This window comes from Carcharhinus amblyrhynchos, chromosome 17, assembly GCF_965287045.1.
Source record: "Carcharhinus amblyrhynchos chromosome 17, sCarAmb.v2.hapA, whole genome shotgun sequence".
In the NCBI taxonomy this organism is placed as follows: domain Eukaryota; kingdom Metazoa; phylum Chordata; class Chondrichthyes; order Carcharhiniformes; family Carcharhinidae; genus Carcharhinus; species Carcharhinus amblyrhynchos.
This window is the reverse complement of record NC_137340.1, coordinates 42,185,762-42,210,463: the sequence shown is the minus strand read 5'-3', so window position 1 is coordinate 42,210,463 and position 24,702 is coordinate 42,185,762. Positions and strand designations below refer to the sequence as shown.

Below are 24,702 nucleotides of genomic sequence, written 5' to 3'. Positions count from 1 at the left end.
CTGTTTTCCTACTTGGCCTTTCACCATTTGACTGTTTTTCACTTGTGGATTCTACTTATGTTCTTTCAAAATAGACTGTACAATATGCATGTCTACCTGCCTGATCTTGCAAATTCTATCCCACTGTTAATTCCTGCTCAGACCAATGATTTTCCAACTGAGTAAAACACTGTGAACTGAGTTTTTGCTCAATCAGCCTTGCAGGAGGTAATGCCAAAAGAAGCATTCAGTTCAAATTGTGTATTCCTATTGCTTTGGAAAAATTGTTCCTGTTTATAGTGTAAATATAAGTTGAGGAACGCAATCTGAGGCTTGACATGAAACACAAATACAAATAATCCTTTTGCACCAGTATAAATGTTAGAATGGATGGATGTGCCTACTCATTAAGTAATCTAAATGATGAAGCAGTGTATGGTGGTTAATTTTTGGATGTTGCTGCTGCAAGTTGCATTTGTCTTTCATTTTGAAATCAGCTTCGCAACATAACGTCAAACACATTTTTATTTCATTCATGGTGTGTGGACATTGCTGATAAGGCCAGCATTTATTGCCTATCACTAAATGCTTTTAAGAAAATGGTGGTGAGCTTCTTCCTTGAATTACTGCAGTCTGTGGTTAAGGTACTGCCACAGTGCTGTTTGGCAAGAAATCTGGATTTTAACTGATGGGTGAACAATATCTTGCCAGTTGGAGTCAACTTGCCAACAATGAGCACCCCTTTTTCTCCTGCAGTATAAATTCTTGTGATCATTTGAAATTTGCCATTCATAACTTTGTTCTGCTGTTACAAAGTTTTGGCAGAATGTGTCTCCAGCAAAATTAAAGATATAGTTCAAAGTCAGGCCGGCGTGTGACTTAGGAGATTTTTGGTGGAGATTTTCCCATGCTCCTGTTGCACTTCTTCTAGATAGTAGAGCTTTCCACTGTCACTGTTTTTCAGATGCTATCGAAGAAACGTCATTGGGTTATTGCAATATAAAATCATACAGTGTAGAAGAGACTGTTCAGTCCATTGAGTCTACACTGACATATGAGAAACATCTGAACTCCCATCTAATCCATTTACCAGCGTTTGGCCCATAGCCCTGAATGTTATGATGTGCCAAGTGCTCTTCCAGGTGCTTTTTAAAGGATTTGAGGCAACTTGCTGCCATCCTCCCAGGCAGCACATTCCAGACCACCGCCACTCTCTGGCTAAAAATGTTTCCTCACATCCTCCCTAAATCTCCTATCCCTCATCCTGAACCCATGTCTCCTTGAGACTGACCCTTCAACTAAGGAGAACAGCTGCTCCTTATCCACTCTGTACAAGCCCCTCATGATCTTGTACACCTCAAACAGGTCATCCCTCAGTCTTCTCTACTCCAACAAAATCAACCCAAGCCTATCCATCCTCTCCACCACTTAAATATTCCATCCCAGGCAGCATCCTGGTGAATCTCCTCTGCACCCCCTCCAGTGCAATCACATCCTCCTTATGTGGCTACTGGAACTGCACACAGTACTCTGGCTGTGGCCTCACCAAAGTCCTATACAACTCCAACATGACTTCCCTGCTTTTGTAATCTATTCCTCGATTGATAAAGCCATGTGGTATGCCTTTTACACCACCCTACTATAATAACCTTCTGTCTTCGGAGATCTATGGACAAACACAACAAAGTCTCTCTGTTCCACAGAACTTCCTAGTATTATGCTGTTAATTGGATACTTCCTTATCAAATTAGCCCTTCCAAAATTTACAGGTTACATTCCATGAACCACTTACCTGCCCATTTGACCATCTGTTTATATCTTCTTGTAGCCCAAGACACTCCACCTCGCTGTTAACCACCCGGCCAATCTTTGTATCATCCAGAGACTTACTAATCCTACCCCCACATATATCATTTATATAAATGCCGAATAATAGGGATTCCTATGGTACGCCACTGGACACTGGCTTCAAGTCACTAAAGTAGCCTTCTCTGTCTCTTAGAGCAAATTTTGAATCCACTTTATCAAATTACCCTGTATTCCATATGCATTTGCCTTCTTCACAAGTCTCCCATGTGACTTTACTGAAATCCATATATACTACCCTCTTCGGCACTATTTGGTCACCACCTCAAAAAAATTCAATCAGATTTGTTAGGCATGACCTCCCTCTGACGAAGCCATGCTAACTATCCCTGATTAAACCTTACCTCTCGAAGTGGAGATGGATGTTCTCCTTCAGAATTTTATTTAGTTTTCCTACCATTGATGTGAAACTCACTGGTGTTTAGCTCCCTGGCTTATCTGGCTTATTCTGATAGACGTGCTGGTTCGGTGCATTGACCCAAACAGGCACTGGACTGTGGCGACTCGGGGAATTTCACAGCAACTTCACTGCAGTGTTGATGTAAGCCTTACTAATAAACTTTTTCTGGACAATTTGTAAGTGGAGCTCTCTGCCAACATGGTGCAAAGTGGTAGAGGAGATTAATGGGTGGATAGGATGTCAATCAAGCAGATTGTTTTGTTCCAGATGCTTTTGAGTTTGTGTTATTGTTGGCATTGCATACTTATAGGTGAGTGAAGTGTATTGTATCACCTTCCTGAATTATGCCTTTGGGGAATCAGGAGATGAATCATTTGTTTGACCAGCTCTTGTGTGACACAGTTGACTCAGTCCAAGCCTGTTGTCCAGGCCTTGATGCATGCACGCATAGACGACGACTTCATTATCTGAGGAAGAAGCTTTGCTACGTCCAGTGTGTTTTTCATGTACATGAATTAGTTGAAGTCTGTGATGGGGGCCTCAGGAGGAGGCTTAGATGCACATGGGTGGTGCTCTGCCATTGTTGAGAATGTTCATGAAGCCTCCTTCATTCAGATGGTTGTTTAATTGTCCATTACCTTTCATGAATGGATGCAGCAGAGCTTTGATCAGATGTTCTATGGGTGGGAGCTTTACAAAATACTTTCAGGAATGCCCTTAAATGGAAATGAGTGGGGTCTGGCTGCATGTTTTCATGTAACAATCCAAGCTTGTATTAAGGAGTTTCAGCATTATTAACATTCTTATCCTAGGATTTTGTGCCACAATATGATTGGACTTGCTTGTTAGTGCTTTCATTATTTTGCGGCTTTTTTCATCTGTAATAATGTGTAGCTGGATGATTGACTATACTGATGTCCATTGTTTAATAATTGGCAGTGAAATTGATGCACAGTAAGCTGTTTGTTATTGCAAAATCTCAGTGCCTTCTATATAAAGCTTAATTCACTAATCATTTGATCGCACATAAAAAAAAAATTCCTGTTGCTAGCTTTTCCCTCGATTGCATCAAAGTTACTGTTTTAAGTGAAGCATATTTTACCCATTAATGTAAAGTGGGCAGGTTTTCAGCAAAAGGATTGAATCACATCAGCTGTTTGAATTTCTGTCTGTCACTAGAATTCCACACTATGGTATTAAATATTTCAGACTTCAAAATTATTATTTTTGCTTTGTTGATTTTGGATCCTTTTCTCTACTTGGGGCTTAAAACATCTACTCTGTCTGCAGATTGCAGAATACCTAACTGCTTGCTGTTTATTTTTAAGCTGAGATGAATAGGTTGTTGAAGTTGAGGTCGTATGACTTTCAAAAGAAGATTAATGTTAGGTTTGTATTCTTAAGCCTTGGTTTCATTTAACATGGCTTGATTTTCACTGCTTTGCATAAGGGCTTTTGAGGATAACTGGCTGCTAGCAATGAAAAACATAGGAAATGGGAGCATATATAGGCCATTCAGTTCATTGAGCCAGCTTTGCTGTTCGATATGATCATGGCTGATCATCCAACTCAACAGCTTGATCCTTTTTGCGCCAGGAACTATAACCAACTCCTTCTTGAAAACATAGAACATAGAAAAACTACAGCACAAACAGGCCCTTTGGCCCACAAGTTGTGCTGAACATGTCCCTACCTACTAGGCTTACCTATAACACTCTTATCTTACTAAGTCCCATGTACTTATACATGCAGTGTTTTGGCTTCAGCTGCTTACTGTGGTAGTGAATTTCATAGGCTTGCCATTCCCTAGGTGAAGAAATTTCTCCTTGTCTCAGTCCTAAAAGGTTTACTTATTCTTAAGCTATGACCCTTGATTCTGGATTCCCCCACCATTGTGAACATCCTTCCTGTATTTGGCCTATCTTGTTCTGTTAGAATTTTGTGGGTTTCTATGAGATCCCCCCCTCATTCTTGTGAACCGGAGTGAATATAATCCTAACCCACTCAATCTCTCCTCATTTGTCAGTCCCACCATCTCAGGAATCAGTCTGAGTAAACCTTTGCTCCACTTTCTCTATAGCAATAACATCCTTCCTCAGATAAGAAGACCAAAGTTGCATGCAATATTCCAGTGTGGCTTCACCAAGGCCCTGTATAATTGCATCAAGGCATCCCTGTTCCTGTACTCGAATCCTCTCGCTATGAAGGCCAAAATACCCTTTGCTTGCTGCATGTGCGTGCTTACCTTCAGCGACTGTTGCAAGGACATCCACGTTCTCCCCTCATTTGTGGAAACGCACATATTTGTCCCCTACTGATTGTGTTCCAGAAATTTAACAGCACTTTAAGATAACTTGATGCCTGTGCAATTGTCGTTATTTAGACAACGAAATATCTTGTGCTGAATCCTAAAATCCCTCAAGTTAAAATGTAAACTGTGTATATAATTGTGGTTCATTGACATTGTCTGAAATGGTGTAGGTGAGATCAGAGTATGACATTGTATGACAGTTTACTTAAAGGGAAGTGTTCCAGTGTAAATGCTTCTGTTTCATAGTTTACCAGTTGAAATGTCAGACTAGCCTAAAATATAACCTAAAGTGCAAGATTAGAAATCTGAAAAGGATATTGAATAATTGCATTTGCACACATCAATTACGTCTTTAGAACCTTTTTGAAAAGTGTGCAGTTTGGTGGAATGCTGTTAATTTGACTTTAGGCACCTGAACTGTGATTTAGTCACCTCTTCAGTACTAAGTGGCTATTAGGCCACTGTACCAAGCTGCTTCTAATTTGGTATTAAAAAGTTTATTTACTGGCCACAAGTAAGGCTTACATTAACACTGCATGAAGTTACTGTGAAATTCCCCCTAGTTGCCACAGTCCTGCGCCTGTTTGGGTCAATGCTGCTAACCAGCACGTCTTTCAGAATGTGGGAGGAAACTGAAGCACACAGAGGAAACCCATGCAAACTCCACACAGTCAGTGAAGTTAGCGAGTTCTGGGGCCACATTGTGGCATTTTAATTATTAGTCAGTGATGATATCAGGAATAGTCTGTGTGTCATGATGTTAGTTTGCTCTGAACTAGCTGTCTGTACTGTGTGTGTGGCCTTACCTGATATGGAGAAATGTTCTATTTTGCAAATAGTATAATTTCTCAACTTGATGAATATAAATGTTTGGCGGTTGGGGAATGTGGGGTGGGGGAAGGAGAAAGGCATCTCTATCTACAGAGAAGACCTGAATCTTGCGTCTTAAGTAACGAAGGCTTATTGATTGTGCTTCCTTGACTTCCATCAGAGGAGTTTGGAGCTCCCAGGACTGGAATACCGTAGAATCACTACTTTTGGCATAAGACATGAATCTAGGTTGAACCAACATCTGAGTTGTTTGCAGATCTAGGACCGTTAAATTGCAGCCAGTGGCTCAACAGATGTCAGTGATCAAGAATTTGTCGCATGACAGTAAAAATGTGGGAATTCAGGAACTTTAATTTGTTCAAGAAATGTGGTCTGAATTGTGGGCAGTGGCTTTTTGCTTAATGGGGGCTCTGCACACCACTTAATGAATTTAGATGCTTTGTGTTCTGGGCCAATCAGAAAGCAAGATAGTAAAATCAATCCATACTAGCTAGGCTACTAAAGTTCTTGAGTCAAAACTAATGTGATTTTTGGTTTGAGCTTTCCTGTACTTGTAAAAGATTTTGCTGGAATAGAACTTGTATGTAATATCTTGAGACAACATTCATGGCACAGTAAGAACATTTAGTTTGAAAAATCCAATATCATTAGTAGTACAGCTTATCCTTTGCACCATTGGCTTTTGCGATTTAAGTAAATTGAATTTGTTTAAAATCTTTTATCTACATTGTTTTCTCTATTCTTGTGTTCTACATTTTGTTCGTATCCCTGACGCTACAGTGCAGTGTGGGCTTTCTTGAAACATTTTTATCGTGGCCATGACAAGAAGGCAGTTTTCTTTGAACTGGATCCAGCACCCTTGTGCTTGCAGTGTCTGAAAACATGTCAGGATTAACAATTACCATTTTTGTTGTCAAACAGGCTGTTGCTGATCACATGATTTCCCAAAGCTGTGTGTTCTCACTCCAGTCGGGCAGTATGTGCAATAGCGTCCAACCAATAAATGTAGATTGGCTTGCATAAGAGGGATGAGGTGTACTCAAATGTAGTAACTCTGACCACTGACTTTGAATGACGTGATGCTGTATGAGTGCAATTCCTGTTGGTTTGCAAGGTTCAAAAGTTAATTCAAAACTGATGTCAAATTATATAATCTCAAACCAAAAATTCCCTTGTCAGAACTGTAGAACCAAGATTAAAAGATGTAATCAATTATACCATTTGATTTGCGAATGCTTATCCAGTACAACTTGGTCAGTACCTAAAGCAGAGTCTAATTTCCAAAGTAAAATACTACCAAGACCATAAATCTGAAATAAAGGCAGAAAATGTAGGGAAATACTCAGCAGATCAGGAACATCTGGGGAGAAAAATTTCATGTTTCAGGCCGATGACCCTTCATCAGAACTGAGGAAAGATGGAAATGTAATAGTTTTGAACACATGATTGGGATGGAGGTTGGGGGGGCAGGAAGACAAACACAAGAGAGAATGTTAGTGCCAGAGTGGGAGGCAGGAGAGATTAAATAGCAGAAATTTTCATGATGACAAAGCCAAAGGGAATGGTAACAGGTAATGTAAAGGAACAAAAGGTATGTCCAGGAAAGATGAATGGCTGGACAGCTCCATTCTTGTAGAATCCCTACATTGCAAAAGGAAGCCATTTGGCCCATTGAGTCTGCAATGACTCTCCAACAGAGCACCTTACCCAGGCCCTATCTCTGTAACCCACTAATTTCCCTAACCTAAACATCATGGGACACTGAGGGCCAGTTTAGCATGGCCGATCCATGCTGCCCCATTGCGAAGAACTGAGTGGATGGGAAAGCCATGGGAGTGGGGGGGTGAACACATGAAACAAAGACGGAGGTTATGATCTAAAATTGTTGCACTAAATGTTGTGTTCATGACGCTGTAGGATACCAAGCTGAAAGCTGCAATGCTGTTTGTCAAAATTACAGTGAACTTCATTGGAACAGTGTAACAGGCCAATGAGAAGGCAGAATGGGAGTAGGTGAAGAATTGAAATGTCAGCTCCTCCACACTTCTGTGCGATTTTCATATTTGTTGAGAAGACAGATGGAGTCTGTTTAACTGCTCATGTGCAATATATCCCCAGTACTGCTCTAGATTTATGTTTAGATTTAGTGCTCAATCCTTTGGAGTGGAACTTGAACCTACAATTGTCTGACTAGGTCAGTCAAAACTGCTACTAACTGAGCCACAAGTGATGCAAGCTTATAGATTGATTGATCTTCACAATTTTTCTGTTGAAATGTTGAAAACCTGTGCCGCGTTCTCCATTTTCCACAAACGTTATCCCTTTAGGTCATCTTACTTGTTGACATTCTAGCTCATTTGGGCTTGTATTTAACATTTGAAGATGTTTTTAAACTGTTTTAAACATCACATAAACAGGAAACGGTCAAGTGAGAGATATCTAAAATCAATTTTTGGTTGATAAATCTACAAACAGCATTTCCTGTGTGTTCAGCTATTTACCATTTATATAGATGACCTGGAGGAGGGAACCGAGTGTAGGGTGTCGAAATTTGCTGATGACACCAAGATTGGGGGAAAGGCAAATTGTGCGGAGGGTGTGGAGAGTCTGCAGAAGGATCTAGATAGGCTGGGCGAATGGGCCAGGAAATGGCAAATGGAATTTAATGTTGGCAAGTGTGAGGTGGTCCACTTTGGTAGGAAGAATGGTAGGAAGGACTATTACTTGCGTGGCGTAAAACTGCAGCAGGCAATGGTGCAGAGGGACCTCGGGGTCCTTTTGCATGAGTCGCATAAACCCAGCTTGCAGGTGCAGCAGGTGGTCAGGAAGGCGAATGGGATGCTGGCCTTCATAGTGAGGAGGATTGAATATAAAAGTAGGGAGGTCTTGCTGCAGCTGTATAGGGCATTGGTGAGGCCGCAGCTGGAGTACTGTGTGCAGTTTTGGGCGCCGCACCTGCGCAAGGATATTTTGGCCTTGGAGGGAGTGCAGAGGAGGTTTACTAAGCTGATGCCGGAGTTGAGGGGGTTGAGCTATGAGGAGAGGCTGAATAAACTAGGCTTGTACTCGTTGGAGTTTAGAAGAATGAGGGGAGATCTCATTGAGACATATAAGATGATGAATGGGATGGATAGGATAGAGGTGGAGAGACTCTTCCCGCTCAAAAAAGACAGTAGGACTAGGGGGCACAGCCTCAAGATAAAAGGGGAGGCGGTTTAGAACGGAGTTGAGGAGGAACTTCTTCACTCAAAGGGTGGTGAATCTCTGGAATTCTCTGCCCGTTGAAGTGGTGGAGGCTGCCTCGCTAAATATTTTTAAGAAGCGGGTTGATGGGTTTTTGATAAGAGAGGGGATTAAGGGTTATGGGGAGAGGGCGGGAAAATGGAACTGAGCCATGACAGATCAGCCATGATATTGAATGGCGGGGCAGGCTCGAAGGGCTAGATGGCCTACTCCTCCTATTTCTTATGTTCTTATGAACTGCACCATATTAAGTCGTTTTACACAGTCTTGTGCATGTGACAATAGTTTAGCATTCTTTTAATTCCTAGAGCTATAGTAAATATTTTCATGGAAGTTGGTAGCCCTCATCTGAGTCAAAAGATTGTGGGTTCAACCATATTTCTGGACTTAGAATCATAGAACCCTATAGTGCAGAAAGAGACCCTTTGGCCCATCGAGTCTGCACCGACCACAATCCCACCCAGGCCTAAGAACATAAGAAATAGGAGCAGGCCATCTAGCCCTTCGAGCCTGCCCCGCCATTCAGTAAGATCATGGCTGATCTGAAGTAGCTCAGTTCCACTTTCCCGCCTTCTCCCCATAACCCTTAATCCCCTTGCCTATCAAAAACCTATCTACCCGCGTCTTAAATATATTTAGCGAGGCAGTCTCCACCACTTCAACGGGCAGAGAATTCAGTCAGGCCTTACCCCCATATCCCTACATATTTTACCTGCTAATCCCTCTAACCTATGCATCTCAGGACACTAAGGAGCAATTTTAGCATGGCCAATCAACCTAACCCACACATCTTTAGACTGTGGGAGGAAACTGGAGCACACGGAGGAAACCCACACAGACACGAGGAGAATGTGCAAACTCCACACAGTGACCTGAGCTGGGAATCGAAGCCAGGTCGCTGGAGCTGTGAAGCAGCAGTGCTAATCACTGTGCTACCATACCGCCCCAACTTAAGCAAAAGAAATCCTGGCTGACTCCAGTGCTGCACTGTCAAAGGTGCTGAGGCCCTGCCTGTCACCTTAGGTGACACAAAAGATCCCAGAGCAGGAAAATAATCTCTGGAGCCCATGCAGGAGAATAATCTCTGGAGCCCCGGCTGATATTTTTCTGGCCAATATCTCTGCTGTTTGTGGAAGCTTGCTGTGTGTAAATTGGCTGCTACACTGTGCTGCTTACAGCACGGCAGTGGCTGCACTTTGAAGCATTTAATGTTCCAAAGAGACAATATTAAAATAAATTTCTTTTTTTGTTTGGCACTTGTCATCATGGTTGGCAATTTAACCAAATTAAGTGGAGAGCTTTTGCTAATCATCATTATCTACCTGCTAGTTTCTGCTGGAAAGTTTATGGAATTTGAATGAGGGTAGGGGAAACTTGAAAGAGAATTTAGCAGACAGTTGTGTTTTTAATACTTCCTTTGTTTTTCCTAGTTAAAGTTAAATTTCTTGTTTCTAGCAGTACATTGATTATGGCCTAAACATGCTCTAATTTATTTTAAAATGAATATTGATTGTTTCTTAATGCTCATGTGGCACTGGCTGGTCTGAGCAGCAAACGAGAAATAATTCAGCGAAATTCCTTTCCATCCTTTGAGTCAGATTTCCCTGATTTATGTTCTGTTGATCTGAATCGTCATTGAAGAGGGATACAGGTTAAAGTGGGAAATACACTTTGTTATAATTATTGCAAAATTTAGCACGAATATTGGCTCTAAGTTTATTTTGGATGCCGAAAGCATTGATTCAGTTTAATTTCTTTTGCTTTATACATTAGTTAGCTTTAATCTTACAGGATCAAAACATTTTCACACTGTACAAAGTTATTTTTAAATTGCAGGCTCTTTTGGTTAATTGTAGATGAGTTTCAGTGGTTTTAAGTTCTTTAAAGCTTGCATTTGTGAAAGTCAGGTCATGTTGTGTGATCCATTGCACAACTACACAGGATAAGGGCTTCAGTGGCATTTGTCCAAGAGTTGTGCCCTTGATGTGATGACTTAGGAAATGTAGGCTAGTTTCAAGAGGGCTAAATTGTCAGGCGGACATAAAGGGCTTTCTCTGGTCAAAAATTATTGGAGTTATTGAAGGAAAGAGCCACATGTGTTGAATTAATTGAAAATTGTAACATTGAAAAATAATGCTGTGTTTATTTCACAGAGTAACTGACGAATTTGGTTTATATTCACTAGACTTTAGATGGGTTGGTGGAACCAAACATCCCTAAGTCACTTATGAAGAATAGTTCATTATATGCATTAGCTCATTGAGATATAAGGGTTAATATCTGTCTTTAAAGCCAGGAAGCTTTCAAATTAAAGGAGATGATGTATTGGTTGAAATGAATAATGAATTCAATGAAATTTAATGAATAAGCATCAGAAGAGGGAAAATAATTTGGGGTTACTGGCCCAGTTAAGTTGCTCTTGGAGCCAGTGCAGGTTTGATAGGCTAAATGACCACCTTCCGTGCTGAAACTATCCTATGATTCTTCAGTAATAATGTATCTACAAAACATACTTTATATTCTACACCGGCATGCTTTAAAGTTATAATTATGTTGTAACAAGTTTTAACAGTGGACTATTTTCATAATGACTTTATTACAGTGTAATTCAGCAAGTTGTTTTTGTAACAGTGATTTGAACTTTTAATCTTAAAGAAAGGTTAATGTTCAAAGGTATTACTGTGTATTGTTCCCCGCCTATACATTTGTACATACAAATTGTAAACGACCAGTAAAACCTAGAACTTGTAACATGACTTCTTGCAGGTAATTTGTCTAGTCTGAGTCGCTTGGGGCTGCGGTACAACAGACTGTCGGCTGTGCCCAAATCATTGGCAAAGTGTAGTGAGCTGGATGAACTCAATCTAGAGAACAATAACATCTCAACGTTACCTGAGGTAAGAAGAAATAGATCAAAATTGCTAAAGCTTTATGAAAATCCAATATTGTTATTGGAGCAACTTGACAGCCTTCTAACCATTTCTCAATATCGTGAAAGAATGTTAGGCGGAGTTTTTTTCAACAATGGTGGAAGAGCTCTTTTCTAAAAAGTGAAGTCAGAGTTTTAAGAATATTTGAATTTAAACTTGGATGCATTTCTGAGCTAGCACCACCAGTAAGAGGACAGAAGAAAGCGATGGCCAGCAGTCTGGAATTCTGCTAGATCAATCATTTTAATTTTTTTTTCCTTTCCCTCATAGCTGGAGGTATGGAAATGTACCATATTTCACTAGTTCAGTTTATGAATGGTATCTTTGCTTGTAGCATGGAAAGATAAAATACAGGAAACACATGCCTGATCCTGAGCCGTCTGTAGAGAGAAGACAGGTTAATATTGTGTGTGCATATCATGCCAGTAACTGAGAGATGGAAAATGTAGTACAATTGAGGGGGGAATAAAAGAAAAATGGGAGGTGTAGAAATAGCAAATACTCCACTATCAAAATATTATGCAGAACAAGGGGAGTTCTTGGGTTATTCAAATTAGATGTTGAAAGGGCATGCCTTCAGATTCATGATATTTTAGAAACATACCAGAAGTGTTTGCTTGGGTGAAGGTAGTTCAAAAATGTGCAGGTTAGGTGGATTAGCCATGCTAAATTGCCCCTTTGTGTTGGGGGACTAGCGAGGGTAAATACATAGGGTTCTGGAGGGAGCGCATAGGTGGGATTGTCGTCGGTGCAGACTCGGTGGGCCGAATGGCCTCCCCCTGCGCTGTAGGATTCTATGATTATTATTGAGCAAAGTTTTGGAGATTAAAAAGAAACTGAATATGTAATGAAAAGAAATAGATGATCATACAAAAAGCCTTATGCAATAGTGAGCCACAGGTTAAAACAAAATTGGTGCCTATTTTTGCATTTAGTATCAGATTTCTTGTTGCACTGCAATGAATCAGAGTGGTAAGCACTGCTGTCTCACAGCTCTAGGGACCTGGGTTCAATTCTATCCTTGGTTGGCCGTGTGGAGTTTGCACATCGTCTGCATGGGTTTCCTTTCGGTCTTTGTGATGAGGTCACAAGCTGATTTCTGGGTCAAGTGTGATACTAATGTTGCAAACAGACTATTTTAGTGTTTGAAACTTCCGTGGAGAGGAATGGATTAAGATTAATGGGGAACGTAGTTTGGAGTAGGGACCAAGCAAAATTGTTTCAATCTTTTTAATATTTAATTGGAGGAAATTTATGCTGATCTAGTACCGAATGTTTTAGTTAAACAGGTACCCACTGGTGGTTCCTGTTTGAAACTGTATTAATTTTAACTTTAGAGCTGACTGTTTCCTTATCTAATAACAGTGCTCTGTCAAAACCTTTAAGCACGGAGATCAAACTAACTGTTTTTCTTAAATTAGCCACTTGCTTCAGTCCCGATTGTCCTGTGTAAAATTAAGTGTCGTGCCTGGTAAAGCTGAGCGTGATTTTAATCACGCATTGCAGAAAAACTAGGAGACCCACTTATTACAGTACTGAATTTTTAAAATGGAGTTGGCTTTGCAGGTGGTTTCTGTAACCTTGGGCCTGATGCTGGGCGTAAACAAAGGTAGCTGTTTCCCACAATTCCGATTTTGTAAATTTCGTACATGTTGCTCAGTACTTACCAAGCGATTCTCTCAGAAAAGCTGAACAATAGTTTTGACAGTATTTGTTGGGTATGTTCTGATGCACACGTTTCATGAAATAATGTAAACTGTTTCTAAGTTTGAACCTCACAGTTGGTTAGCCTCGATGGAAATTTGTGGAAAGATATCGATTTTAGTCCTTAAATAATGTGAAGATGGTGCCCATGTTAAAATGCTTGCCTTTGCAAGGATTTCTTTAAAAAATTTAGTTAAATTTCTACCAGATTAAGTTAATTCTTTGCCATAAGTATTTCAAACACTTATAGTAGATATTCCTTTTAAAAAAATACATATTTTCAAAAACACATGAAATGACTTGTCGGTATTAAAATATTCCATCTACCTCCCTGCAGGGTCTTCTATCAAGCCTTGCAAATTTGACCAGTTTAACATTAGCGAGGAATTGCTTCCAGTCATATCCAGTTGGGGGACCCTCGCAGTTTTCAACAATCTATTCTCTCAACATGGAGCACAACCGCATCAATAAAATACCTTTTGGAATCTTCTCCAGAGCAAAAGTGTTGAGTAAGCTGAACATGAAGGTAGGTAGTGAAGCTTATAGGCTAGGGGGAGAGGCGCAATCTGATTCTAATGTTTGATTCTACTACAAAAAAATGCTCTGAATATTTTATATTGCAAACTAAGACTGAAACCGGATGTAAAGTCACTTCCTAAAACATTGTCCAAGTTTTTGATTCATTTTGTCTATTTTGTCTTAATAATATGCTTATATTCTGTTGAAGTTGTCCTTTGTACATAACTGCTGCTGTCCACAACTGTATTTTAAAATTTCAAGTTTATGAAAATTTACCATTAATTGAGTTTTAAAAATTTACTGTTCGTTTTCCAGATATCAGAAATAAACTAGAGGTGTAGATTACATATGCTTGTTGAGAATAGACCGAAACCTAGCCTGTTCTAATTCTTTGGTTCGACCATTTACAGTTTTTCGTAGTATTGTTAAAAGATTTGACGATCTTTGTGGTGTTCTAATTCATTTTTGTGCCCTAGTTTTTATATTTACCCCCAACTAATTTCCAAGACTCCCCTTTTCTCGTTGTTTTCCTACTTTAACTTAATTGGCTTGCTCACTAAATTTGGCCATTATGCTATTTAATACTTGCAAATTTAGGTAAGTAATTTCTCAAAGATCTGCTATAGTTAAAAGTAGTTTTTGCTCACAGAACGAATATTCAAACTGTATTTTGACCAATCATTATCGTGTTGGCAGGAGTGAAAGTGAGTTTTCTCCAATGTAGTTGACTACATTAATGGTATCACCTTAGGTGGTAAGACAGTTTGGTTTGCTCTTTTGCTGTGTTTGTGCATTTTACAATTGTTCTATTTCCCTTCTCTCAGTAAAGTATTTGACAGGTGGACTGTTTTTTTCCAACACAGCAAATCATCACATCTGGAATTAAGTTATTCAAGTGTAACTTGAGTGCAAGTGAAACTGATAGAGAAGGGAAAAAATAATATAAATGCAGACTAGTAAAGAACTTAAAGGCGGACTGTAAAAATTTCTGTTGCTATGTGAAAAGGAAAAGATTAGCAAGGACAAATGTAGGTCCATTACTACAGGCAGAGACAGGAACATTTATAATGGAGAATAGGGAAATGGCAGAGAAACTAAACAATTACTTTGTGTTTGTGGCAGAAGATACAGAAAATCTCCCTGATTATACTAGGGAACCAAGGAACTTGTATAAATGAGGAACTGAAAGAAACTAGTATTAATACAGGTAACTCTTGAAATATTAATTGAATTGAATGTTGGCATCCCCTAGACCTGATAAGCTCCAACCAGAGTGTGGAAGGAGGTGGCTACAGAGATAATAGATGCATTGGTTATCTTTCAATGTTCTGTAGATTCTGGAAAGGTCCCTTCAGACTGGAAAGTAGCACATGTCATCTTCCTATTTAAGAAGGGAAGGAGAGAGAAAACTGAGCACTACAGACTTATTTGTTTGATGTCAGTAGGGAAAATGTTAGGATATATAATAAAGGATGTGATAATTAGATACTAGAAAATAACATGATTGGGCAGAGACAGCATGGGTTTGAAAGGGTAATCATGGACAAATCTGTTGGAGTGTTTTTTTGAGAATGTTAACTGTAGCATAGCTAAAGAAGAACTAGTGGATTTGGTGTTAATGGATTTTCAGAAGGCTTTTGATTAGATGCACACAGGCAGTTAGTAAACACAGCACGTGGAATTGGGGTAATGGTGTGGACTGAGAACTGGTTAGCAGACAGAAAACCGAGTTGGAATAAACGGCTCATTATTGGGATGGCAGGCAGTTACTAGTAGGGTGCTACAAGAATCAGTGCTATTTAGCTTTTCACAATCTATATAAATAGTTTGGATGTGGCGACCAAATGTAGTATTTCCAAATTTGCTGATGCCACCAAACTGGGTGGAAGGAAGTATAAGCTGTGAAGAGGATGCAAGGAGGCTTGGACAGGTTAAAGTGAAAGGGCAAGAACATGACAGATGGAATATAATGTGAGTTGGTGTGAAGTTATTCACTTTACTGGAGTATTTCTTAAATGTGAGAAGTTGGGAAGTGTTGATGTCCAAAGAGACCTAGATGTCCTTGTTCACAAATTACTAAAAGCTAGCATGCAACTGCAGCAAGCAATTAAGAAGGGAAAGAATATGTTGGCCTTCATCATAAGAGAATTTAAGTAAAGGAATACAGATGTCTTGCTACATTTGTACAGAGCTTTGGTGAGCCTGCATCTTGAGTCTGGTATATGCTTTTGGTCTCCTTACCTGAAGAGGCTATGCTTGCCGTAGAGTGTAGGCAATGGAGATTCATCAGATTAATCTTTGGGATGGTAGGATTGGTTATTAAGGAGAGACTGAGGAGACTGGGCCTGTATTCTTTAGAGTTTTGAAGGATGAGTGATGATCTCATTGAAACTTAGAAAATCCTTCTCAGGCACGACATGGTAGATGTAGGTAGAATGTTGCCCATGACTGGTGAGTCTGGAACCAGGGGATACAAGAGGTTGGCCATTTAAGACTGATGAGGTTGAATTTCCTTATTGAGGATGGTGAATCCTCTACCTCAGAAGGCTGTGGAAACGCAATCATTGAACATGTTCAAGGCAAATCAATAGATTTCTGGATACTAATGCCATCAAGGAATATGGGGATAGTATAGGAAAGACGTGTTGAGATAGATGATCAGCTATGATCTGACTGAATGACGGGGCAGGCTCAATGGGCTGACTGGTCTACTCCTATATTCAAGTAGCCATTTTACATTAAAATTTGTAGAAATCCTTCAACCATTAATTTTCAAATCATCTGAAGCACTATTACATGGGTCAGCAATAGGGCAACACAATGTCATTTATTAAAAATTAGATAAACTGTCTCTCCGCTATTAATTTGACTTTTATCAATTGTTACATTGTGAAAACTAAAGAATTCAAGCATTCAAGGTAAAGTTTTAGTGCTTGTAAAATACCAAGTTCCTTTTCAAATATTTGGAGAAAACAGTAGTTAGGAAGACTTTCAGATTTCTCAAATTAAAGATGGGCTTGATCAAAAAGTAGTTATTCCAATGCTTAATACACCAACTTTCATTTTTTTCTGGTCAAATGACCTTAAATTCTTCTCCTGGTTTTCATAGGACAATCAGCTAACTTCACTTCCATTGGACTTTGGAACCTGGACAAGCATGGTAGAACTGAACCTTGCCACCAACCAACTCACAAAGATTCCAGAGGATGTGTCTGGACTTGCTTCCCTGGAGGTGAGAGAGCTGACTGCAATATCCTCCTAATTGCTGAGGTTTCACTTTATATTTATTGAAGTTGTAGAAATTAGTTGGGTAGGACATATGGCAGATGTTAGCTTCTCAATTCCTGAAAATGTCCTTCCGATGCCATAAAATAAGATTGGGATGCTGTATCTTATGAAGTGGATAGTCACCAGTGATCTCTTTTGTGACCTGTGTCAGTCTTTTCCATTTGTTTTACTACCTTTATAATTATCACATTTCTATTGTTCACATATTTTCAGAGTGGAGCAGGAAGCCCATTCCATTTCCATTTTTAGTTTGAGTGAATTATTCACGAGTTGCATTGACTCGCTGGCTAGAACAGCATGAGATCAATTCATGTACTTTGCAACAATCAATGATGCATAATTTGGAGAGGGAACAGGAAGAATAAATTCAAGTTAAATACTCCAGATAGAAAACCTGAACAGAATGAACGCCAAATTCAAATCTGCAAAGCTCACTAGAAGGATCATTGACCAGGTTGATGCTTACTAGCTGTAAGGTATTCTTGATTGCCCAATCCTAAAGTCTCACCTAGAGACCAGAAAAAGTATTTTAATACTCAAGCTCTCAAACCAGCTGAGGCTTGCACAGCTGAAAGCTCTGAATGCCTTGTAAATTAGTCTTATTAGCTAACAGCAGTGTTTTATGCAAGTACAGCCAACTCAGACTGTACTTAAGAGCATGGTTGTGTATTGAACACAAGAAATAGGAGCAGGAATAGTTCATGTGGCCTGTTGAGTTGTTCTGCTATTCATTATAACTAGGTTTATCTTGGGCTTTAACTCCACTACCCTGCTCATTCCCCATATCCCTTGATTCCCTGAGATACCAAAATGTGTCTATTCCAGCCTTTAAATGTATTCAATGGTGGAACATCCATAATTTTCAGGGGCGGGGAATTCCAAAGATAGATAATCTTTTGTGTGAAGTAATTTTCCCTCACCTCGGTCCTAAATGACTGGTCCTTTGAGACAGCCACTGTGTGTTAGATTCCCCAATTAGCAGAGATAATCTTTCAGCATCTACCCTATCAAGTTGCTTCAGAATCTTGTAGATTTCAATCAGATTGCACCTCATTCTTCTAAATTTCAGAGAAAATAGATGCAATTTGCTCAGCCTTGCATCGTAGGTAAACTCCATCATAGTAAGAAGTCTCTCAACACCAGATTAAAGTCCAACAGGTTTATTTGGTAGCACAAGCTTTCAGAGCGCTGCTCCTTCATCAGGTGAATGGGAGTTCTGTTCACAAACAGGGCATATAAAGACACAAACTAAATTCATAAAATAATGGTTGAAATGTGAGCCTTTAATCTAGTCTTAAATGTATGGACAATGAGAGTGGAGAGGGTTAAGACAGGATAAAGAGACGTGTATTGTCTCCGGCTAGGACAGTTAGTGAAATTTTGCAAGCCCAGGAAAGTCATGGGGGTTACAGATAGTGTGACATGAACCCAAGATCTCGGTTGAGGCTGTCCTCGTATGCGGAATTTAGCTATCAGTTTCTGCTCAGCGATTCTGCGTTGTCATGTGTCGTGAAGGCCGCCTTGGAGAATGCTTACCCGAAGATCAGTGGCTGAATGTCCATGACTGCTGAAGTGTTCCTGAATTCTTGCCTGGTGATTGTCAAGCAGTGTTCACTCATCCGTTGTCATAGCATCTGCATAGCGTCTTCAACCTCTAACCTTCTCCAAGGCAGCCTTCATGACACACAACGCAGAATTGCTGAGCAGAAACTGATAGCCAAGTTCCGCACACATGAGGACGGCCTCAACCAGGATCTTAGGTTTATGCCACACTATTTGTAACTCCCACGACTTTCCTGGGCTTGCAAAATCTCACTAACTGTCCTAGCTGGAGACCGTACCCATCTCTTTAACCTGTGCTTAACCTTCTCTCCACTCATTGTACCTTTAAAACTTGATTACCCGTAAAGGCTTGCATTCTAACAATTGTTTTGTAAATTAAGTTTGTCTTTATATGGCCTGTTTGTGAACAGCACTCCCACTCACCTGATGAAGGAGCAGCGCTGTGAAAGTTGTGGCTTGTGCGAGCAAATAAACCTGTTGGACTTTAACCTGGTTTGTGAGACTTCTTACTGTGTTTACCCCTGTTCAACGCTGGCATCTTCACATCAAACCCCATCATCTCAGGGACCAAATGACTGAATGTTCACTGTATCATCTCCAGTGCAAGTATTTCGAATCTGGAGATCAAAAATGTGCACAATTCCCCTGATGTGGTCTCACCAAAACCATATACAATTCTAGCAAGACTTATTTACTTCTGTATTCTGTAATCTTCCTGCAAAGAGGCCAACATGCTATTTGATTTCCTAATTTCTTGCTATGCCTTTATTTTAATGTTGTGCATTCTTTGTATGAGCACACAGTCTCTTTGAACATTGACATTTGTAAGTTTCTCATTTTAAAATAAATCTTCTGTTCTTTCAACCATAGGGAATCATTTCACACTTCCCATCTTATAATTCATCTACCATCTTGTTGGCCATGCATTTAACCTGTCTGTATCTCTTTGCAGCTTGTGTTCTCCCAGAGCTTTTCTTTCCACCTAGTTTGTATCATCAGATAACTGAGATGAATCAACAGAGTAACTTATCGCTGTCGTTAATATAGATTGTAAATAATTGTGCCTTCAATACTGATCTTTGCCCCATTAATGTGCATTTTCTGCTCCCTATCTCTTAACCAGTCCTCTAATCATGCTAACATGTTAACTCCAAATGTTTAACTTGTCTGTTCAACATTTTGTGTGGCACCATATTGAAAATCTTTTGGCAATTCAGGAATACTACATTTACTGAATTACCTTACTAGTTACATCCTCAAAAAACTCCAATTATTTTGTTAAACAAGATTTATTTTTAAAACCCTGTTGACTTTTGCTATTATGTTTTTCTAAGTGCATTGCTAATACTTTGTAATAGAGTCCAGCGTTTTCCTCAACAACTGATAGGGAATTACAAACCAGTTAGCCTATTTTATCTCTCCTGCCTCTTAAAACGCTGAGTAACATTTGCCAACTTCCAATCTGATGGGACTATTCAGAATTCATTGAATTCTGGAAAATCACAGCCAGCACACCTAGCTCTGAAGCTATCCTCTTCAGTAGAACTCTAGGGTGTAGATCATCAGGCACTGGGTATTTGTTGCTGTTTAGTCCCTTAAGTTTCTTCAGTATTTTTTTCTGTTAATTTTCCTAATTTCCTCACTTTGCCTGGTTTACCATGGAATGAAACTTGTATCTGTACTGTGAAGAAAGACACACAATGTTTCCTCAATGCCTCTTTCATTTCTTCGTTCTCCATGATTTCTCCTGTCTCTGATTCTAACAGACCAATGCTAACTTGAGCTATAATAATAAATAAAAACAGAAAATGCTGGATGAACCCCAGCATTTGTGGCGAGGGAAACAGAGTTAATGTTTTGGGTCCATATGACACTCTACAGTTAGCTTTAGCTACTCTTTTTTTATGTACTTAGAAACATTCTTGCAATCTGTTTTATATTGCTGGCTCATTAAATAGGGACCATCATAGCAATATGCGTTTGGAGAGAGAGCTTGAGCCTTTTGGTAGGTGGAAGCAGACAAAACTGTGATACTTTGCAAATGGCCAGTCTAGTTTCATGACTCAGTCATAAACTGTGGCTTCCCTCATAAATTGTCTGAATTTGGTGTTCAACCTTTCAATGTAACTCAATCCCAAAATCCTTTCCATGGAAGTAAGAAGCAACATTTCTGAAATGAGACAGATGTCAAGGCAAATTGCCAGCATGCAGAGTCTTTATATCTGTGGTGATGCTTTTGTTTTTGATTTTTGTTTCTTTATAACAGCACTGAATAAAATGACATATGAAAGCTAGACATAAACTTATTCCAAATCGTCAACTGCTGTATTCCTGCTGGATTAACGTTCAGCCTTTCTACTTCTTTGCAAAAGCGGTACTGAAAATGCTATAAGTTCTCCCTTTCCATTTTTCTCCAATCCTGGTTGTCCTCTTGAAGGTGGTTGTTTTTTGACTAAATGGTTCTTGCTGATCTTGCCAGATAATATTTTTGTTACTATGTTCTGTCACTGTCAACAACGCCATCCAGTCTTTGGATTCTAATACGGCTTCTGCTCCAAATGTTATCTCTCCGTTGTTCTCATGTGATATGCTTTTGAACTTCCTCCTATCCTGTTCAGTTCGTCTTTTTCCTGGAAAGTTGCTTATCCAGTGTGATATGCTCATTTAGTAGTATTAGTTTTCACAATAGAGTGTTCCTTTGTTAAGTCTGTGGGAGAGTCATAAAATAGTTAATGGTACAATCAGAAATTTACTGACATTTACAATGGTTTTCTTTAGGTTCTCATCTTATCAAATAATCTCCTTAGAAAATTGCCACATGGCATTGGGCACTTAAGGAAACTGAGAGAGTTGGACTTGGAAGAAAATAAGCTTGAATCTCTTCCAAATGAAATTGCTTATCTTAAGGATCTGCAGGTGAGTATTGTTCATTAACTTCCATGTGAGTAAACTAGACTACATTTCTTAATATATTTTTTCCATTCTGTGCTTGAGCTTATGTGATGTTAGCTCAGTTTTTAAAGTTTTCTTCATGCTTTAGTTCTTGGCAGTCATGGGGATTGGAACCAGTGCACATACATAAAATAAACATTCCAATTTTATATTTTTTTTAATCTTCAATTTACCATTGTAAATTTTACTTCAGTTAATGGAGTTTGAGATCTTTAGTGCCCCTGAGGCCATTTCCCTCATCATATTTGGAATGCATAGTTGAGGACTTGCACCCAAGTTGCTTGTTACAATTTAGTAAGGTACAAAGTCACAATTTACTGTATGTTAAATTGAGAACTGTTTGGTTAACCCAGAAAACAAGGATATTAAATATCATGATGTTTAAAAATAGAATGTGACCCTAAATCTGTCAGAGGATTTGTATTTAGAATTCCCCTCAATTTCTTTACATTTGCAAAGTTTTATGTTGATTTTTGAGTGGTAAACTATCTACATATGAAATTGAATAATTGTTCATACTAGAAAGAAATGGCCACAAATACAACTGTTGTGCAAATTCAATGTTGGGAATTACCATTTCTAATTGAAAGTTTTTACTCATGAGCTTCCTTATCTGAAGTCTATAATGGGATTAATTTTTAACAATGAGCGAAGAAGAAAGTGAGATAAAATGCTAAATAACAGCTGCGTGACCTGCTGGGTAATACGTGTATACGTGTTCATTAAATGTCAAATTGTCATCCCTATTTGCTCCACAAAAATACAATAATGATTGTGTCATTGTGAGAGATCTTGTTGTTCCTTTATCTGATGGGATAGAGCCATGCTAGCAGACAATAAATCATAAATTTGGATCCTGACAACTTATGTAGTTCTTTTAGTGTGATAAAATGTCCCAAGGTGGGCAGCAAAGCAAATTATGACACCAAGCCACATAAGGAGATAGTAGGTCAGATGCCAAAAGCTTGGTCAAAGAAGTAAGTATTAAGGAATATCTTAAAGGAGAAAAGTGAGTTAGAGAGATGCATGCAAATAATTCCAAAATGTAAGGCCTAGGTAACTGAAGGTGTGGTCACAAATGGTGGAACTATTAAAATTGCAGGTGGTTAAGAGTCCTGAATTAGAAAAGCATGGATTTATGAATCTGGAGGAGATTACAAAGATAAAGAGGGACCAGATTGTGATAGGATTTGAAAACAAGGATGAGATTTAAAATCAGGGTTACAGAATGGTGAGAGGGGCGAAACTAAACTCATTTATTCTCCCATTCTATATCTAATTAGAGGGTTTTTTGTTTTAAAAATAGGCTGTGTTATTCCAAAAACCTTTTGTGCAGTAAATTTTTTAAAGTGACTGTTTTAGGATTAAATCAGAAGCTTAGCTTATTCACCCATTCAAACCTGGGGCAATCACAATTTGACACACAAGTATGCAGTAAGAGGATAGGAAACTGCGGTAAAAAGAACCATAGAAATAAACATTTAACATGACTTTGAGTCCAGAAAGTCCAAATCTAGAGGAGAGCCTCTCACAGAGGTTCAAGCTCAGGCAGATTCTTGGCTGAAGGCAGAAGTACAAAATTCCATTAAGATAATGGTGCTGCTATGCGATGAGATTGCTATTCAGAGACTTGGTCTGCTTGGCAGAGGGTAGCCAATGGCTTCCAGACAAGTAGACTTGGAAGAGGGCCTTTGCAGGCTGCTTGGTCAGCCTGGAGTCCTGCTGTTGGATGTCACAGATTGAAGAGAAATCAGCAAATGCCCTGCTTCTGAGATTTCAAAATGGTCATTTGAGACATGTGGCCTCCTTCCTCTACAATGAGTTCCTAAAAGAGTGTTGATCGGGCTTTTGTTTGGTGATTTATAGTGTCTCCCTCATTAGCCTCTCAAGTCACTTTCCACTTTGATGACCCTCTTCCAGATAGCTGTTGTCTTTGTAAACTCTCGACTCCGCATGAGGGATATCACAGAATCCTACAGTCCAGAAGAGATCCTTCAGCCCATCAAGTTTGCATCGACACATGAAATGCCCTGACCTGCCCATGTAATCCCACTTGCCAGCACTTGGCCCTTAGCCTTGAATGTTATGGTGTGCAAAGTACTCATCCAAGTATCTTTTTAAAGGATGTGAGGCATCCCAACTTCCACCACCCTCCCAGGTAACGCATTCCAGACTGTCGCAAGCCTCTGAGTAAAACAATTTTCTTCAAATCACCCCTAAACATCCCACCCCTCACTTTTAGCTCAAATCCCCTTGTAACTGACCCTTCAGCTAAGGGAAACAGCTGCTCCCTATCCATTCTGCCCATGCCCCTCATAATCTTTAATACCTCAATCAGATCGCCTCTCAGTCTTCTCTGCTTCAACGAAAACAACCCGAGCCTACCTAATCCCTCTTCATAACTTAAATGTTCCATCCTAGGCAGCATCCTGGTAAATCTCCTCTACATCCCCTCCAATGCATTCACATTCTTGCTGCAATGTGGCAACCAGAACTGCACACAGTACTTCATCTGTGGTCTCACCAATGTTCTATACAGCTCCATCATGACCTCTCTGCTTTTGTAATCTATATCCCAATTGATAAAGGTGTGTGTGCCATATGCCTCTTTCACCACCCTATTAACCTGCCTTTCCACCTTCAGAGATCTATAGACAAACACGCCAAGATCCCTTTGTTCTTTGGAACTTCCCATTGTCGGACTTCTCATAGTATACTTCCTTATCAAATTGCTCCTTCCAAAGTGCATCAGCTCGTACTTTTCAGGGTTAAATTCCATCTGCCACTTATTCACCCATTTCACCATCTCGTCTATATCTTCCTGTAACCCAAGACGCTCAACCTCACTGTTAGTCACCTGGCTAATCTTTGTGTCATTGGCAAACTTACTGATATTACCCCCAACATAGTCATCTATATCATTTATATAAACGATGAACAATAGGGGGCCCATCACAGATTCCTGTGGTAAGTCACTGGCCTCCAGTTACTAGAGCAGCTGTCTGTCACCACGCTCTGTCTCCTACTGCTAAGCCAATTATGAATCCACCCTGTCAGATTACCATGTATCCTAAATGCATTAGCCTTCTTAATAAGTCTCCCATGTGGGACTTTGT

At 39.6% G+C, this 24,702-nt stretch overlaps 1 protein-coding gene across 1 annotated transcript in view; it reads left to right on the top strand.

Moving 5' to 3' along the window:
* Positions 1-24,702, top strand: part of shoc2 (SHOC2 leucine rich repeat scaffold protein) — a 113,692-nt gene that overhangs the window by 68,326 nt on the left and 20,664 nt on the right. Inside the window, exons 4-7 of the mRNA XM_080205860.1 lie at positions 11,397-11,527; positions 13,602-13,790; positions 16,893-17,015; positions 21,413-21,550. Of these exons, the coding sequence (XP_080061986.1) occupies positions 11,397-11,527; positions 13,602-13,790; positions 16,893-17,015; positions 21,413-21,550 (581 nt within the window). The remainder of the gene's footprint in view (positions 1-11,396; positions 11,528-13,601; positions 13,791-16,892; positions 17,016-21,412; positions 21,551-24,702) is intronic.